The sequence below is a fragment of the Taudactylus pleione genome, unplaced genomic scaffold, assembly GCF_031769625.1.
Source record: "Taudactylus pleione unplaced genomic scaffold, aTauple2 ptg000037l, whole genome shotgun sequence".
Taxonomy (NCBI): Eukaryota; Metazoa; Chordata; class Amphibia; order Anura; family Myobatrachidae; genus Taudactylus; species Taudactylus pleione.
In genome coordinates, this window is record NW_028284439.1 from 13576633 (window position 1) to 13596647 (window position 20015).

At 43.3% G+C, this 20015-nt stretch overlaps 1 protein-coding gene across 2 annotated transcripts in view; it reads left to right on the plus strand.

The window, feature by feature from the left end:
* ECT2 (epithelial cell transforming 2) overlaps window positions 1-20015 on the plus strand; it is a 137369-nt gene that overhangs the window by 111265 nt on the left and 6089 nt on the right. For both annotated transcript variants that reach the window (XM_088452408.1, XM_088452410.1), the window contains exon 23: window positions 14688-14842. In XM_088452408.1, coding sequence (XP_088308534.1) covers window positions 14688-14842 — 155 coding nt within the window. The remainder of the gene's footprint in view (window positions 1-14687; window positions 14843-20015) is intronic.

A 20015-nucleotide genomic window follows, 5' to 3' on the forward strand; every position in this document is an offset into this window, starting at 1 on the left:
CTGCTGCTGTAAAATCCCCTTTTCCCCCTGTCTACGGCTTTTATTGCCGTTTATGGATGCTGTTTCGTGGGTCTAGTAATTATCCCCCCGCAGGTCTCACTGCCTGCTGCTGTTATATATATGCCGGGCTCGGACGCTGTTGTTATGTAGTGGCACTAACAGTTAAGGTGCACTCTAACTAGTGTGGTATGAGTGCTGTGCGGAAGTTTGGGTGCGGGTCTGACACTGCCCGCTGCTATCAATCCCTCTCTCCTAACTACAGCTGTTATTGCCGTTTGGGAATGCAGCCTAGTGGATCAGGTATTATCCACTGCGGGTCTTTAACTGCCCGCTGCTCTATGTTTGAAAGTCTGAGCGCTGTTTACTGTGCGCTGATATGAAAAGATTCACTGCACAGGAGGACCTTAGGTACTGTGGCTCAGCGGTGAGCCGATACGTATTTCGCCGGATGTCCAGCTTCCTCCTGCCCTGAGGTATCCTACCCAAAGCTGAATTCCCTCATTGCACATAATCGTAATTAACAGGAAAGAGAGACCTATTATCCCAACACAGCAATCAATTATATATAAATGCTATACAACAAATAGAGGGACAATACATATATGGCATTGCCTCTATAATGTCAGAGATATATGACAAAATAAATATAAAGGAATGTTATTAATATTTTTCATCCATGTCGTTTTATTTACTCTTTCCTTCCTAATATCTCTTTCGTCATTTTGCTATTCCCTTTATAGGTTAGTTTCTAATGTGTGTGGACCTTAGTAACATTGAAACAATATTTAGCTGACAATGTTAAATATTGCTCTGTCACTGTATCAATAAACCAGATCATTTATGTCTAGAGAAGAGATTTTCAACTGGGGGCACACTACACAAGATTTTAAAATTGGCAAGGCACACCATCTTCTTCCTTTTTTTTACCAAATATAATATTTAATAACAAATATCAACATATATTTATTTTCTATGGTGATTTCTGTTATTATTTCCATTAAAGATAGTAGAAATAGTTTTTACTTACATAAGCATATTAATGGGAAACTTGTGCTTGGCGATGTCTCATGATGTTCCTTGTACGAGGTCAGATGGTTGACAAGCATACTCTCAAGTCGTCCTCAAGTGATTTGAAGCCGTGACCTGTTCTTGCACTTCATGGTGTTCATAGCAGAAAAGCCAGCCTCACACAGATATGCTGTGGAAAAAGAAAGCAGTGCTTCAATCACCTTTTTTGTGACAATGGGGAATTCTTGTCGGAGAGACAACCAGAATGAGGCCATATCTGTTGATGAGTGCTTTAGTTTTAGCCCTCTGTCATTTCTTATTGCCGCCAGCTCATCTTCTTCTTCAACACTTAGTTCGGCTGATGTGTGCGCACTTGGCACAAAAGGATCTCTCACCCAGTCCAAGGATGTTACTTCAAGTGATGGGAAATACCTTTCAATGTTTCTACTCAGCTGTGACAAGCTTTGTAGAATTAAATTGACAAGATTTTTGTCCAGCCTGCAATGTTTCGTCAGCTCAAACATTTCTACTTTAGTTCTCTTTTCTGATTCCGGCTCCCCACAATGTTAATTTTCCTTAAAACTGTTCATTTTGTCAGTACACGGTAAGATTATTTTCATTCTTTCCCTGCATACTCTTGTTAAAAGTATTCAAGGCTTGACACATATCAGCAAGGAAGGCAACTTTTATTGCACCAGGTCTCATCACTAAGCAGGTCAGCCATCTCAGACTCTTCTGAAGTAAAAAAATAAGCTCTTCCTTAAGTTCATAGAATCTTGAAAGCACCCGCCCTCGAGATGGCCACCTGAAGTATGTGTGCAGTAGGCGTTGTGTGTGAGCAGCATCCATGGCAGAACAGAGTGTACAAAACAGCCTTGATTTTAATGGCCTACTTTTGATGTAGTTGACCATTTTTATTGCCTCATCCATTACTTTTTGAAGCTCAGGCACTATGGATTTTGAAATGAGGGCCTTTCTATGCAGGAAACAGTGTGTAAACACAATGGCAGAGTTCTTTTGCTTGGCCGCTGCTACAAATCCTTTCAATCTTCCTGACATAGCTGGAGCACTGTATGTGCAGATGCTGATGCATGATTTCCTATTCATATGATAACTGAAATAAGTGTTGACAACATAAAAAATATCTTGGCCTTTTGTTGTTTCTGGAAGAACTTTGCAAAACAGAAATTGTTCAATGAACTTTCCATTCCAAAGAAACCTGGTGAATGCTAGGAGTTGAGCTTTTCCAGTGATGTCAGTTGACTCATCCAACTGGATGGCAAAAATATTGGCTTTTTTTATGTTAATTATAACTTGTGATTCAATATCTTCAGACATGTCTTGTATACGCCGCCAAATAGTATTATCAGACATAGGAATTTTCAATATCTTTCATATTTCTCATCAAACATAATATTAGCAATTTTACAGCATGCTGGTAAAATTACTGACTCTATTGTATGTGACTTCAACTTTTTTGCCACAATTTCAGAAATGGCATAGCTTGCTTCTTGAGCTTTGTCAGAAACAGTTGTGATCATGGCCCATTGTTTAGCCTGGGATTTTTGTTCAGCTACAACCCTTTTAAAATATTAAATTGGCTTTTCGCACAGGTGTGAGTGCTTTGTGTGAAGGTGTCTTTTCAATTTACTTGGAACCATGGCTTGGTTTGCCAGTTTCTCACCACAAACAATGCACTTAGGACATGGCTGATCTTCACCAGTTGATATGAATCCGAAGGACAAATATTTTTCATTATACTGGCGCACTGTGGATTTACTACCATAACTACAGTCAGCAATTCTTGATTCATTGTCATTATCCAATACATGTTTTCGTAATTGAAGTTTGTCCATGTCTAATAAACCTTAAAGAAATAAAAATAACTAGACTCAAAACTTTATATTCTGAAAATTCACACAAATTGTCCCCAGCCTACAGGTAGAATATAAAACACATTGGCCCTCATGGGAAAAAAAATACACACATTCGCTCCCACAAAAAAAACAAAAAAAAAACAGGAATAAAACATACATACATTGGCCTCCACAGAAGAAAAAAAAAAAACAATCACATTGTTTGTTTTTTTTCTGTGGAGAGCAAACATATTGGCTGGCCCTCACAAAAAAAATTAAAACACACATTGTCCCCTACCTGTCGGTAGCTGAGAAGGGATCACACAGACGTCACTGTCCCTCAGTGGTGCGGATTGCTGTAACCTCAGTGTTTCCGAAAGTGCAGAGCTTCAAGTATGTGTGGGCTGGCTGGCTGGCAGCGGGTGGGCTGGCTGGCGATGCGGTGTGCGGGACCTATGAAAACTCATACATATGAGCTCCAACATAAAAAGAAAACATACATTGGCCCCCACAAGAATACAACACACTACAATGGTCTCCACAGAATAAACAAACACCAACATTGACATTGGCTGGTGGTCCTTACACAGCAAAATTAAAGATATAACACATTGTTTCCTACCTCTCGGTAGCTGAGAAGGGATCACACAGACGTCACTGTCCCTCAGTGGTGCAGATTGCTGTAGCCTCAGTGTCTCCGAAAGTGCAGAGCTTCAAATATGTGTAGGCTGGCTGGCGGCGGGTTGGCAGGCTGGCGATGCTGTTTGCGGGACCTATGAAAACACATACATATGAGCTCCAACATAAAAAAATACAACACACATTGGCCCCCACAGGAATAAAACACCTGTTCCCTACCTGTCCCTCATTGGCTGGGGTTGCAGACAATGCACAGTTTTGAACAGCGTGTGGGCGGGCTGGCTTGACCTCAGTGTTCTCCCCAGGCTGTTTTCTGCGGGCGCATCGTCAGAAACAGCCCACCGCCCGGCACTCCCCGACCCCCGCCGCATTCCCTGTCACCCTACGCCTCCTGGTGTGGAACGCTGGCCTCTGAAGCAACCGGAGGCTAAAGAAGCCTCCGATCGCTTCAGAGGCAAGCGTTCCCAGTGATGCACTGCGCGGGTGATGTCATGTCACCCACGACGTGAAGAGCTTACCCTGCGCGCCTGCTAGATCCAGTCACAACGAGGCAGCGGGAGTGGGAGCGCCGCCGAGCATGTTCAGGTAAGTTCTGAACTGGGGCTGGGGCCAGTCTGGGGGCATTACATATGGGGCCAGTCTGGGTACACTGCATTTTAAGGTCAGGGTTTAAAACATTTTATTATTGCGAAGGCCCCACCCGGCTACTTCTTGATACCACCCGGCTGGAATTTTTTTCTGGGGAGAACACTGGACCTATTAATTAAAAAAACATACATATTGACTCCCACATAAAAAAAAAACATACATTGCTCCCCACAGAAAAACAACTATTCCACTTTGCTCCCAACAGAAAAAAAAATATGCCACATTGTGCCCCACAGAAATAGAAAGCCATGGCTGGCCCCACAGAAAAACAAAACAAAACACATTGTTCCCCACTAAATAGGCAAATATATGGCTGGATAGCAAATGGCTGGTCCCCACTAAGAAGAAAAAAATGTCTGGTCCCCACTTAGAGAAAAAAATATGGATGGTCCCCACCGACACAAACAAAACTCACATTTCTTCCCCCCTTGTCACTCACACTGCAGCAGGACAGCGTGCAGGCGGGCTTCCAGGCAGGCTGCCGGGCGGGAGATAGAAAGTGCGGGCTGGCTGACTGGCGCCGGGCGGGAGGTAAAGAGAGACAGAGCGCGGGCTGGCTGATTGGCGCAGGGTGTTGACCGGCGGAGCGGGCTGGAGGGCAGTGGACAACGAGGCGTAGGTGACCTGTGATGTCACGCCGCCGAGTCTTTGCAGGCCCCTGCCCGGGCGCGCCTGAGTCTCGCAGAGGAGCTCAGTGGCCCGGGATGCTGAAGTATGGTAAAATGTGCCCGATGCTCTGACTGCCCCGCGGCACACTTCACAACCGGCCGTTGCACACTAGTGTGCCGCGGCACACCGGCTGAAAACCGCTGGTCTAGAGGATACAGCACAACATAACCACGTTATTGAAGTGTAATTATACACTGACAATTTGAGATGGATATTTGAATATTCAAGATCAGATCAAATAGTATTATGTGAACATTGACGAATTAATATAATACACTGATGATTGAGATCAGTATCTGAATATCTAACATCAAGTGGTTTAATAAACTGCTCCGACCCAGTGACCTACTTAAATAATAAACATTACAGAGCAATTATTTGAAATACATATTGTGTCTCAGCGGGAAAGATTTTTCAGCCAAATATTAATACACATTTTTCTACTCTTTCAGCACTTTCTTCATTATCTACATTTTAATAATTGTATGTGATCTTAACTGATTATCTATTAAAAGTTATGTTTTAAATATCCAAATATTCGATTCTTGGGAAATTTTCCCATAGACCTCGGAGTGCACCTTTACAGTCTCACAATATTCTTTCCTCTTTTGATGGTGATTAGAGGATGCCAATCTGAACAGGGGTTGCCAATTGTCAGTAATAAATTGGACCATTTTCACCACAGATGCCAGCCTAACGGGATGGGGGGTGGTGGTTCTAGACGCACCTACAGGGTCTTTAGTCTGTCCAGGAAGAGTCTCTTTCCATCAGTATATTGGAATTGAGGGCAATTCGATCATTGGGCAGAAAATTGGGTTCCAGCTATTTTGGCGATTTTACATTCCAGGGGTGGAGAACTGGGAGGTGGATTTCTTAAGTCGTCACAGTGTGCATCTAGGAGAATGTGAATTACACCAAGTGGTGTTTGTAGAAATAGTTGCCAGATGGGGACCTCCAGACATAGATGTAATGGATTCTCGTCTCAACAAGAAGCTTCTAATGTACAGATCTCGGGCATCTAAGGTGGATGCCATGACAGCAATTGGGTGTTCCAGCTGGGATCCATCTTTACTCTCTGGTAATGTTACCAAAGGTAATTCAGCGGATTCGATCAGTGGCACGGCCGGTCATTCTGGTGGCTCTAGACTGGCCACGCCATCATTGGTTCACAATTCTTCGGACCATGTTGGCAGATGTTCCATATTGTTTGCCCCCTGCATCCAGATCTTTTACTTCAGGATCCATGCCGCCATCCCGATTTGACGCGCGTGGCTTTGACGGCATGGTTCTTGAATCCAATATTTTTTGAGGGCTAAAGGGATTTTTAGAATCTGTGGTGAAAACCATGATACAGGCTTGCAAACCAGTTACTTCCCAGATTTATCGTCTGATATGGAAGATATGTTTCTGTGTGTGAACAAAACAAGTTTAAACATGAAAGGTATCGAGTATCTCATCTTTTGTCTTTTTTGCAAGAGGGGTTGGTTAAGGGTCTTACCTAAAGGACAAATTTCTGAAGTTCAGACCTTCTTGCAGGGGGTTCTAAGCTTACATCCTCCTTATGTCCCGCCAGTTCCTCCTTGGCACTTGAATTTAGTTTTGCAGGCACTTCAAAAGGCACCATTTGAGCCTTTGAAATCTGTAGAATTGTGATATCGCACTGTGAAGGTTGTTTTTCTTTTGGCCATTTGCCTTGGCCAGGAAGGTATCTGAGTTAGCAGCTCTTTCTTGTAAATCTCAGCTTCTCATTTTTCATGAGGATAGGGTAGTGTTATGCAGTAAACCTTTCTTTCTTCCGAAGGTTGTATCGGCTTTCCAAATTAACCAGGATATTGTCCTTCAAGCTTTTCGTCAGGTTTCAGTGACTAGTGAAGCTTCTTCCTTAGCACTGTTGGATGTGGTACGTGCTTTACACATTTACTTAGACCGTACTGCTTCTTTGAGACGTACAGATTCCCTGTTGGTGTTGGTTGATGCACCAAAAAGAGGCTAGCCAGCCTTGAAAGAATCCATCGTGAGATGGGTCACTTCTGCCATCTGGCAGGCATATTTGTCTTCGAATGTGACTGTTCCAGCCTCAATTCAGGCCCACTCAACTCGTGCAGCCGGGGCTTCTTGGGCTGTACGGCATGGTGCCTCGGTTGAGCAGCTGTGCAAAGCAGCTATCTGGTCATCCGTACACAGTTTTACAAAAAGTTACTACTTTCATATATTTGGCGAAAGGGATGCCAATGGTGTTGGGAGGAAATTTCTTAGAGCGGTTGGTTTGGACGCCCCCCCCCCCCTCTTAATTGCCTTGCTTTGGTATATCCCAGAAGTAATGGCATCCCACCGATGGGTGAAAGAGGAAATAAGATTTTCTTCTTTGGGTACCATAGGGTCCACAGGAATTACCTTGGGGTATGTGGTTAGATCCCAGGATGCACTGCATCCTCCTCCATATATACCCCGCCCCTGGCTACAGGCACTCAGTTTTTCTGTTTGATGCGCAGGTTTCAGTGCACCTTGTTAGACAGGGGACTGCTCAGGCAGTCCGAAGCTTTGGGATTTTTTTTTTTTTTTTTTTAATTCTCCAGAGCAAGCAGCGCTAGGTGTCCTAATCAACGCCCGTGCTGCTGATCCATCTACCCCCACCGGAGCCGCAAAACTGGTGATTTCGGCGGGCACCAGCGGAGTTTGACTAGCGATGACTCTGGGCTCGGGTCTGCAGCTGGGAGCATAGGGACACAGGTAAGGTGGTTCCCCGCTCATTCACTATTAGAGTTTGGCACTCCTATTTTCAATGGTGTTCCCATGACCCTACAGTTTTTAGGGTCTCCCAAGTACTTGCTTTTTTCCAGGTTAGGTTAGACCTTGGTCTTCGCCTGGCTTGTGAGACTTCAAGTTAATAATCTGCACTATCTGTTTGGTTTCAGCGAAGGATTGCCTCCCTGCCTGATGTTAGAACGTTTGTGCAGTGTGTTCTGAGGGTTCAGCCTCCCTTTGTCCCACCGGTAGCTCCGTGGGATTTGTCTTTGGTTCTCAGGGCTCTACAGGCTCCCCCATTTGAACCCCTGAACTCCGTAGACCTCAAGTGGTTGACAGAGAATACAGTTTGTCTTCTCGCTATCTCCTCTGCCCGCGGAGTCTCTAATTTGGCAATGCTTTCTTGTCGCTCCCTTTTTTTGATTTTTCACCAGGTTAGAGTTTATCTTCGTACCAGGCCGGTTACCTTCTTAAGGTAGTATCCCGTTTTCATGTAAATGAAGAAATTGTGGTTCCAGTCTTCAGACCTCTCCTGTATGTGAAGCGTCTCTGAATGCTGTACGTGCCCGCCGTATCTACGTGGATCGTACCAACTCCTTTAGGAAATCAGGCTCTGTGTGTTGTATGGCTTTCACAAGCGAGGCTGGCCAGCTAACAGACTCTGGCTAGACTACTAAGATTTCTCAGGCTTACACGAAAGCTGATCTCTGTTACAAATGGCAGCCACGTGGGTCTTCTGTCCACACATTTCTCAGGTTTTTACGCCTGTGATACTTTTCCCCCTCTGAATGCTTCGTTTGGGCGCCGGATTCTCCTTTGCTGATCAGGAGTTTCCCATCCTTAAGGGAACTGCTTTGGGACGTCCCCAAGGTAATTCCTGTGGACCCTATGGAACCCGAAGAAGAAAATAAGAGATGGTATAGCATACCTTTTTGTTAACTTTTCCTTCGAGGTCCATAGGGTCCACACGGCACCCATCCTAACACACCTGGTGGGTTGTTGGGTAATCTTTTTTTTTTTTTTTTTTTTTCCAATGATTCCCTCGTCTTAGAGTTTCTTGTATACAGTGACCTTCCTTCTCCTATTTTCTTTCTCCTGCCTTGGACTTGGTTACAAACTGAGTGCCTGTAGCCAGGGGCGGGGTATATATGGAGGAGGACCCAGTGCATCCTGGGAGCTAAAGCTTATAACTGTTTGGTGCCTTGATCACTCCAACCACATACCCAAAGGTAATTCCTGTGGACCCTATGGACCTCGAAGAAAGAATTAACAAAGGTATGTTATACCATGACTTATTTCTACTCACCGTAAAATCTCTTCCTTGGAGTCCATTTGGGGGATGCCGAGTTCCCTCCCTGGTTTCATACTAGATACCTGTTGATCTCTGTTTTCTCGTTACAGTTTCATTAATCCCCCGAACACATGATATTAAGTGTATGCACACTATGCAATCTTCTGAATGATAGCACGTTACAGTATATTGTCGGGATTGTAACCAATTACTTTATTTTACTGTACACACTATGCAATCATTGTGTAGATCAGCCATGTGTGGGCTGCAAGAAAGAGTCTCAATAATATGCTCCAGACCCCATCTCCCACATGACATAATATGCTTCAGACCATATGCTCCACAAACTCCAGTCCCACTCCCCCAGTAATAATATACTCCAGCCTCTGCCCTCCCAATAATATGCTCCAGACCAACTCCCCACAAAATTTAGATGTTCTAGCCCCCCCTTGCTCACCTCTGTGCACTGAACAAGTGTGCCGCCCCCCTTCTCCATAAGCTTCACAATTCCCCAGATTTCCCCAGCCGTGTATTCAGTTTCAAACCCCTCCCCTTTACACTAGTCAGACAGTTGGTAAGTACATTTAGACTTTTAATAAATCTGTCACACTACTGTGATAGTCAGAATTGGCAGGACGGTATTGACTCCTGTTCTTGACTTCTCCCTGGGTCTACTGTGCAGGGCTGCAGGCTGCTGTTGTGTGTGCAGGGAAGGCTGGGGACGGGCCGCGGATGGGCCGGAGGCGGAACAATCAGTGGCTCCGCGAAGGGAGTAGCTGCTGCGGTGGGCATGCGCAGCAGCTTCCACGTGGGCAATGTTTTTTATTTTTTTTTAACAATTACATTGCCTGATCAGCTGAGCAGAGCAGCAGGGGTGAATGAAGGGCTCCGGGCTGGACCGCACAATATATGTAATGGTGCATACACACGGTCAGATAAAAAGGACAATATAAATAACGATATCGTTCGATCGTTTATATCCTTTTTTTTTTTTTTTAGCCCCCTCCAACGACCAAACGATGGTCGATGCGCAGGCACGGATGGTCGATATCGACCATCGCCTGTGCATGCAGGCCAACCTCGTCGATATAGACCAGGTTAGCCTGGTTACTATAGGGACCCGCGATCAATGATCACAGGTCGTTATAGTAGTTCCCAGGGTTGGTGCATGTGCTGGATGTTCGACAGTGATCATCCAGGTCGATCAGACAACGATATGTGATCATTGTCTGATCTGACCGTGTGCATGCACCATAAGACAAGAATAAAATAAGTGCGCTGCCAAACCAGCTGTGTATATTTAAACAGTGAATTTATTTCCAAAATCTGTAATAATGAATTAAAAAGATAGTAACTAAAATTAAAAAAGAATGCCTGCAATCACATATGCATAAACAGATATTACATTTAAACCCTGTGGCCATAGGATATTGATATTCTTAGCATGCTTTTTACAGTACTGTATATCTCTTACACCGATGTTGATGATTTTATGAAAAGAGCACTGGGAGTATAAATGTAATCCTTTCCTTAAAAAAACTTATCTGTGGGATAGCAGCACTTTATAGCAGCAAGTCAATAACATGTATCAAAACACAGTGAAAATATGCATCAGCAGCTCTTTATATGAACAAGTTGGAAAGACTTTTTTTCTCAGGCACCAAGCGGTATTGTTAATGGCATTAGCAAGTGTTCATTTGTTAGTTGTAACGACAGTCAAATGTAACCATAGACCTATTGCATTCTAATGTCCTTATAAACCGGGGGTATAAGTACTGGTTTTACCATTTCGAATTATATCACCTATTTAGGTGAGATTGGTTTCCTTAACCAAGTTCAGTGGGTATCAGTGCTCCTGTGTTTGGGTAAGTATCCCCGCTGATTACGCACAATAGTTCCCTTCCGGGATAAAAGAGTAACGCTGACTGCGACTCCTCCGTACAAACACTTTCCTCCTCACCTCAGTATCTGTAATTCAGCTGCTTCGTACACGTAAGAACCTGGATTGACCGGAGTGCGTGGTGTGCTGCGCTGCTGCTCCAAACCCCGCGTATAGCTGTTTTGCATCCCACGTGCTGCCGCTGGCGTCTCCTGCAGAGTACCTGTCACTGGGGAATGGGTCGCTGACTCGTTTCTCCACCCCTTAGCTGGCTGTTTCATCAGGATGCATTCCCCATACACCCAGTGATATATTTGGTTCTACAATACAATAATCAGGATTTTTTGAGTTCCAAATTAAGATGGGCTACATGTCTAAATTTTTTACCTGTTTTTTTTCAGTGTATGCCTTCATAATTTATATTGCCATAATAATAAAATACAATATATAATTTACTAAAAAATATATAAATGATCTTATACAAAAGGTATTTCATACATAAGATATATTTTCAGTCACACCTAACATCGGGGGATATTTATCTCTGATTTTTTTAATCCTGGAGCTTGGATAGATTTAATTTAATTGAAACCCTGGGTATTGAAGGGGAGTGTGCGTGTGTCATATCGGTCAGCATGTCCACACAGTCGCCCAACACCTACAGGTCACCTACCTATTGTAGAGTAATCCACTTCGCCCTCTGCACATAATATACAGTCAGGTGCATAAATGTTGGGACATTGACAGAATTTTCATATTTTGGCTTCTATTCACCACCACAATGGCTTTGAAATGAAACAAACAAGATGTGCTTTAACTGCAGACTTTCAGATTTAATTTGAGGGTAATTACTTCCAAATCAGATGAATGGTGTAGGAATTACGTTTTCTATATGTGCCTCCCACTTTTTAAGGGGCCAAAAGTAATGGGACTATCAACTCAAAGGCTATTTCATGGACAGGTGTGGGCTATTCCCTCGTTATTTCATTATCAATTAAGCAGGTAAAAGGTCTGGAGTTGATTCGAAGTGTGACATTTGCATTTGGAATCTGTTGCTGTCGACTCTCAATATGAGATCCAAAGAGCTGTCACTACCAGTGAAGCAAGCCATCATTAGGCTGAAAAATCAAAACAAACCCATCAGAGAGAGAGCAAAAACATTAGGTGTGGCCAAATCAACTGTTTGGAACATTCTTAGAAAGAACGCATCGGAGAGCTCAGCAACACCAAAAGACCCGGAAGACCATGGAAAACAACTGTGGTGGATGACAGAATTATTATTTCCCTGGTGAAGAAAAACCCCTTCACAACAGTTAGCCAAATCAAGAACACTCTCCAGGAGGTAGGTGTATGTGTCAAAGTCAACAATCAAGAGAAGACTTCACAAGAGTGAATATAGAGGGTTCACCACAAAATGTAAACCATTGGTGAGCCTCAAAAACAGGAAGACCAGATTAGAGTTTGCAAAACAACATCTAAAAAAGCCATTACAGTTCTGGAACAACATCCTATGGACAGATGAGACAAAGATCAACTTTTACCAGAGTGATGGGAAGAGAAGAGTACGGAGAAGGAAAGGAAATGCTCATGATCCAAAACATACCACCTCATCAGTGAAGCATGGTGGTGGTAGTGTCATGCTGTGGACATGTATGGCTGCCAATGGAACTGGTTCCCTTGTATTTATTGATGATGTGACTGCTGACAAAAGCAGCAGAATGAATTCTGAAGTGTTTCGGGCAATATTATATGCTCCTATTCAGTCAAATGCTTCAGAACTCATTGGACGGCGCTTCACAGTGCAGATGGACAATGACCCGAAGCATACTGCAAAAGCAACCAAAAAGTTTTTTTAAGGCTAAAAAGTGGAATGTTATGCAATGACCAAGTCAATCCTCTGACCTGAATCCGATAGAGCATGCATTTCACTTGATGAAGACAAAACTGAAGGGAAAATGCCCCAAGAACAAGCAGGAACTGAAGACATTTGTAGTAGAGGCCTGGCAGAGCATCACCAGAGATGAAACCCAGCATCTGGTGATGTCTATGCGTTCCAGACTTCAGGCTGTAATTGCCTGCAAAGGATTTGCAACAAAGTATTAAAAAGTGAAAGTTAGATTTAGGATTGTTTAGTTTGTCCCATTACTTTTGGCCCCTTAAAAAGTGGGAGTCACATATAGAAACCGTTGTAATTCCTACACCGTTCACCTCATTTGGATGTAATTACCCTCAAATTAAATCTGAAAGTCTGAAATGAAACAAACAAGATGTGCTTTAACTGCAAAACCATTGTGGTGGTGAATAGAGGCCAAAATATGAAAATTCTGTCAATGTCCCAATATTTATGCACCTGACTGTATGTATTTGGGCCCACACTGTCGACTCACATAAAATGTTTGTTTGGGTCGCGTGTTTGACATGCCTGGTATAGATCGATGGCAAACAGAAGAAAGATTCTAATGGTATGCAAAACCTGCACTGTGTTTAAAAAGCAGCTCAAATAAAACTATATAAACAGTGTAAAAAGATACGAGCGCTATGTATCGTGTAACATGAACTGTAGCAATAATACTGTATATGAACATAAACTGTAATAGATATCCGAGCAGAACTGGAGAAAAAAACTTTAAAACTAAACAATCATGGTTGCTGATTGCAACAATGTTTAAGCTCTTGAGAATCAAGCTGGGTACACACTAGACGATATGTCGCCCGATTCGGCAGATCGGGCTGACATATCCTCCTCATCGGCCTGTGTGTACCCACTATGAGCAACCAAGTGCGCTCCCGTGGGGTAGTTAATCACCTCTACAGAGCCTAGATGCTGCTCAATCTGTCAGTTTCATGTACGACCTCATGCTTGTGGAGGCGGCTGGTGAATAATTGTACAGTCTTTCAGATCGTGCAGTGTTAAATGACGGCTTGATATGTCCATTGCATCGTGCTTCGGCTGAGTACACACATCGTCTAGTGCTACCGGTAGCTTGCGGTCTTCATTTTGGTAGCTCACCTAGCTGCAGTACTGCCGAGTCCACTTGGAGGAAATTACCTCTGACGTGTGATGCCACGGAGGGAACTCAGAGCATGTCACGCTGATATTTCCTACAACTAACGATTTTAGAAAAAAAGCAGACTTGCTCTGGAGGTGCGAGAGGAAAACACCTCCCAACGTACCTCCAGACTAGGTCTTTAGCTATCTTTAAGGAAAAGAACAAGAACAGTAGGCCTCATATCCTGGAATGGCCAGCACGGTCTCCAGACTTAAACCTCATCAAGCTGGTTTGCGATGAACTGGACAGAAGGATAAAAGCAAAGCAACCTACAAGTGCAATAAATTTATGGAAACTTCTGCTAGTGTTGGGAAGTACATCGCAAACAATTTTGATTTACATTGTAGCAAGAATGCCACAAGTGTGTTTGGCGGTTATATCTGCAAAAGGTGGCTACTTTGAGTTAAACATTTAGATAACAAAAGATATTACATTTTGAAAATAAAAAACATTTAATGTGATAGTTGAAAATCTTTTATGTTTATATTGTCATTGGGAAGCTTTGTTGCTTGCTATTATGTATGTTTAAGTAGTAAAACCTGTTTCTTTGGGCACAGCAGGGTAGTTTGGTATGCCCATCTGCTTTTAGAATATCTGTACTCTATTAACAGCAGGATCCAATGCAAACAACATTTGTGGCTAATGACATAGTGAACCATGACTACGTCCTAAATCTGAAAATATTCATTTACAGACAGTAGTGGAAGTGTTCATGCTTCAGTGCACTTCTAGCAATGAACACACATATTGCGTGTGCCACCAATTTGGATTGTACCTAAGCCATATATCCTGTAATATGTAAATTGGTTGACATAAATTATAGTGTCTAAAACCACTGTATTCTTGAGTAACCTTCTTAAATATGGGTATGTTGACCAGGAGTAATATATTTTTTTTTGCAGACTGCCATAATGCATTTGCATTGGTTGTACGACCTCCAACAGAACAGACAAACCAGTTATTTAGTTTCCAGCTGACGACTGAGGAGCCCTTAAAAGTGGATTGGCTAAAGATGTTATGCCGACACATTGCCAATACCATATGTAAAGCAGATGCTGTAAGTTTTTTCTTTTCTTTTTTTTTTTCCCCTACTACTATATATATATATATGTGTGTGTGTGTGTGTGTGTGTGTGTGTGTGTTTTTTTTAAGGTGCTACCAGGTAACTACAGAATAAATGGCTAATTGTATTGAGATTTATTTCTCCTGAGAAACTAGTGATAGTTTTAAGTAATGTTTCCTTAGTGAGACTCTGCATAGTTGTGCTCTAGGCTTACTGTGGCACGCAGTTGTTTTTCTTGACCATATATGCCTTGGACTGTGTTTGTTTCGTCCCAACTCAAGTTCTCTCTGCCAATGCGTCTCAACCGATGTTAGCAAGCTTCAAAGCTACTCCTGGGCACCCCTGCTACTCAGGGCTTCCATTCCTGCTCTTAGGATGTTAAGATTTAGTGATATCTGTGTTGCCAGGGATTTTACACACTTGAACTGTGGGAGACTGTAGTATAGACTGTTACAGCTGTATTCTGGTCTACCACAGTAGGTGGATGTAGGGGTCGTGTACCTTGCTGTGAGTTAGGAGCAGATGAGTTCAGTAAGATATCTAATAGGAGAGAGGTTACAATGTTTCAGGAACCTAACAGCCACTACCCAGTCTCCATTGTGGTACTGTGGTTTGGCAAGCAGCTGCTGTGGAGACTCCTCTCCTAGCTTCCCTGGTAGTACAGGCATTTTCTTTCTGGGTGCTGCTTGATTCCTTAACCTGACTGCTAGCTAATGTTTTTAGTGGCATCCTGCATTGCTGTCCAATTTTGCTTGTCTTGATATATTTCCCTAGCCATTGATGAATTTGCTTAGTCTGTATCCCTTGTCCATCCTTTCTTACTTGGCCGCCAATGTCAAGCAGTACCATATTGGTGTCTCTGGAACTGACCTTGGCTTATATTATTGATACAATGATTGTCTGATATTTTAAAAGGTGATTGGGAGGAATCTCTCACCAAACTTTCCCTGAAGATTCAAAAAACTCCAGCTCTAAGGAGGATTTCTACAGTATGTAGTCTGAGCTTGTCCTTAAAAACCCACTATGTACGCTTCCAAGGCTAGCCTCATTCTTTGTTGTTTTATTTTGAATAGTTAAGTTACAAAATGCTGTTGTCACTACGCTTTCATAGCCTGCTGCAGGGAAGAAAACAAGCAAAATTCCTAATCATGTTTGTTTGTATAGTTTGTAATAAAAGTTTAGCTGATGGATATGTGAGGCCTTTGGGTGGATTACATCCCTCGGCAAAAAGAGGACATGTATTGGCCTCCTGAACAAATTTATTTATTTCCTGGTTGGTGACATACACTGATCATCCATAACATTAAAACTACCTACTTAATATTGTGTAGGTCCCCTTTGCGCCACCAAAACTGCTCTGACCTGTTGAGGCATGGACTCCACAAGACCTCTGGTGTCCTGTGGTATCTGCCGCCAAGACGTTGGCGGCAGATCCTTAAGTCCTGTAAGGTGCGATGTAGGGCATCCATGACTCTGTCTTGCCCAGAGCATCACATTGCCTCTGTCAGCTTGCTTTCTTCCCATAGGGCATCCTAGTGCCATTTCTTCCCCAAGTAAATGACGCACCCAGCCCTCCACATGATATTAAAAAAAACAAAACCTGATTAATCAGACCAGCACCTTTGATTGCTCTATGGTCCAGTTCTGACACTCATGTGCCCATTGTAGGTGCTTTCGGCGGTTTACAGAGGTCAGCATGGGCACTCTGACCAGTCAGGGGCTAAGCCGCTCCATACACGGCAAGCTGGCATGCACTGTCTGCGACACTTCTGACCCTTTTTTTTTTTTCTAACATAGCCAGCATTAACTTATTCAGCAATTTGTGCTCTTCTATGGGATCAGACCAGATGGACTAGCCTTCACTAGAATTGCTTTCTGTATAGTATGGTAGTCACCAGGATTCTTCATGTGGCTTTTTATAATCAATAAAGTGGCCCCAGGGAGCACTAGAGGTTGACCTGACTAATATGTATAATCTATGTCTACACTTCTATGTGGTCTGGGTCTCTTCAGCCATTGTGTATGAAGTCCTCCTTAGTGACAGATATCCTTCACATAAGGTGCGTACACACTGGGCGATAAAGTGGACGACTGAACGATATCGTTATCGTTCAGTCGTCCACTTTATCGTCCATTTTTAAGCCCAAAAAGATGAACGATGACGACGCGCGTTCCCGCGGGTCGTTCGTCATCATCGTTCATCGGGCTGACATGCAGGCCAACCTGACGATCTCGTCAGGTTGCTGCATGTCAGGGAATGGGGGAGAGAGCCCGGCGCTGAACGATATCGTTAATGATATCGTTCAGCGGCTGTGCTCAATGTCATAAACGACATTGAGCACAGCCTGCCGGGGACACACTAGACGATATCGCTCAGGGAGCATATCGTCTAGTGTGTACACACCTATACTGTATTTTGCCAGGACAGCACTGTGGCTGTGACTGGTCTTACAGACCCACAGTGAAAGTTGTTTAACCACACTCCTATTTCTTGGAGATTCTCTGTTTGTTTCTAGAGATACATCACATCATTTTCTACAGGATAGGAGATCTAGAAGTTTACCTTCATATTTCCCTTGCAAGCATTCCAGGGAAGCTTGATGCTATCAACTAGTAAAGCCATATTTTAAACAGCCTTGAGGTCCCTACAGGAATCGAGCAAGAAAAGCAATGGGCAAGCCAAGGCTCTCAATTGTTTAAACCTTTGGGTGGTACAATTTTGAAGTATGCTGAAAATCGATGCTCACCACTCAAGATCAACAGGTTCACTACATCAATTAAAACGTACAAGTTCTCTATTCAAATATTATTCTGGAATCATCAGTTCAGTCCGCTCTTTTGTTTAAATTCAGGAGTTAAAGAACATTTTAGATATTCCTTTTGGAAGAAGTTGTTGCTCCTGTAACACTTAAGAGGGGTAACAGTCTACTATACCAAGGTTCTCCAGATAGACAATACTTCTGAAAAGTTCTCAATCTGAGGCTGCTCAATTAATTCTGTTACAGTCCATTTTCAATGCAGTAGATAAGATACTTAATTACTGCAATAGATGTGGATCTTCACATTTCTATTGCAGCTTCATATCCTCAGTCGTCAATTTTTGAGTTGGGCTACCATTCAGACTTTCCACTTCCCAAATAACTTTTATGAAGTGCTAGTAGTTCTTATGGCCACTCTCTGGAATCAAAGAATTCAAATTATGGTCTTATCTGGGTGACATTCTTGTAACAGGAAATTGCAACAAGTTCCCAGACAGAACAGTCCAGGAGATGAACTTCCTACAGCTATCTGGTGTCTTGCTCTCTTTTCCATTAAAGTTCAGGTGTCTATGTACTAAGCCTTGAAGAGAGAAACTACCAACCAATCGGCTCCTATCTGTCATTTTTCAAAGACTTCCTGTAAAATGACAGGAACTGAATGGTACTTTATCTCCATCTACTTTCTCTTTCCAAGGCTTAGTACATAGGGCCTGATTCAGAGCCGGACGCTCTGACCAGAGCGCTCGCTCTGAATCAGGGCCCTCCTACATAAATATGGAGCGGCCTTATGGAAGCTCGCATAGCTGTGGGTGACCACCCACAGCTTATGCGAGCGTCCATGATGATGGTCGCGATGGTCAAGTCCATCGCGACCATCGGGCTTGTGACGGAGAAACCCTGCGGTAGGGTCTCGCTGCCGCAAGCCCTGGAGTGATTTTGGCTCTATCAGAGCCAAAATCACTCCCACTGACATCACTAGTGATGTCAGTGGGACCGGCTTCAGACGGTAGGCGTTCCCATGGGAACGCCTCCGTCTGGCAGCCACGCCCTCGGCACGCCCACCAAAGGGGGCGTGCTGTCACTCAACATCAACAGCACGCCCTTTGGTGCGAGACCCGGAGCGACGGAGAGCCCGTCGCTATCCGGGTCTCACACATGTGCACGACGGAGCTCCCTCCGTCGTGCGCATGCGCAGTGGGGCAACATCGACCCGCTTGCGAGCGTCCTGTGCTCGCGAGCGGGTCTGAATGACCCCCCATAGAGCCCTCAGTGTGTTCTTTTCTTTTCTGGGCACTAGATTGGCTTCTGAAGGTCTTACATTTTTTTTTTTTTTTTTTTTTTTTACTCTCGTCTGAAGCTATAAATGGCATTAGTACTCATATCAAGCCTTTAATGATGACCTTTTGGATCTTGACCTGTAGCTCTTTCATACAGACTGCTGTAGTGCCTTTTGTGTTTCTCTCAAGTGCCTTACACTTAAGGTGTTTCTGGTAGCAATAATGTCTGCTTGTATGTTGGCAGAACTACATGTGGACAAAGCCCCTCTCTGCATGCCTTGTGTCGTGAGACACTGCTAGCGCCAGGCGCCTTTGTGATGCAACTAGGACGCACCAGGAGACTGATTAATTAATTTTATATTCAACACTTGTATATCTGTGTTCGACTGAGTCTCTGCATCATAGCACTTCGCATGCCGATTCGGAGGCTACAGCTTTTTTCCTTGCCAAGATCTGTTTACAGAGGGCCGTATTCAATTACCCGCGAAAAGTACCATTTGGAGAGAAGTTTTCTTCGATTTGCGCTTTTCACCTGTTTTCAAAGTATCTCTATATTCAGTTCCCTGGGGTTTTTGCCTACACAAAAACTCCATAGGCAAAAACAGGCAAAGTTTCTCCAGCAAAAGGCAGGAGAACAGAAGTGCAATATCCATATTTTGGGGTACAAATGTGGGGACTTGGTTCTAAACCCTTTTGGGCACCCCCTAATGACTAATAGGGCAAAAAAATTAACTCAATTCACCCCCAAAAAAGACACTGTTTTTTTGGGGGGGCAAAAATGAATAAATTGTTGGAAAATGTAAAAAAAAGTGGGGGTTCTGGTACTTTGGGGGGCTATATGGTTGGGACAGGTATTTTTTGGATTGCACAAGACTGCAGCAGGTGTATTTTTGAGATTTTTTTAAATCTTAATTTTAGAGACCTTAAAATATACTAGTATGCATTTTCATGTACCCCAAATTTAACCTCTGTACTTATTTTTCCGAAAAATCATTGCTTTCGATCATTTTCCACACTTATGCAAATATGCATATAACAGCCTATTGCAGAAAAATAAGTTCACTTAAATACCTTTTATTAGGGGTACTGCTACTATTCTATATTGATTCCCAGGGTCACTGAAGTTTTTTA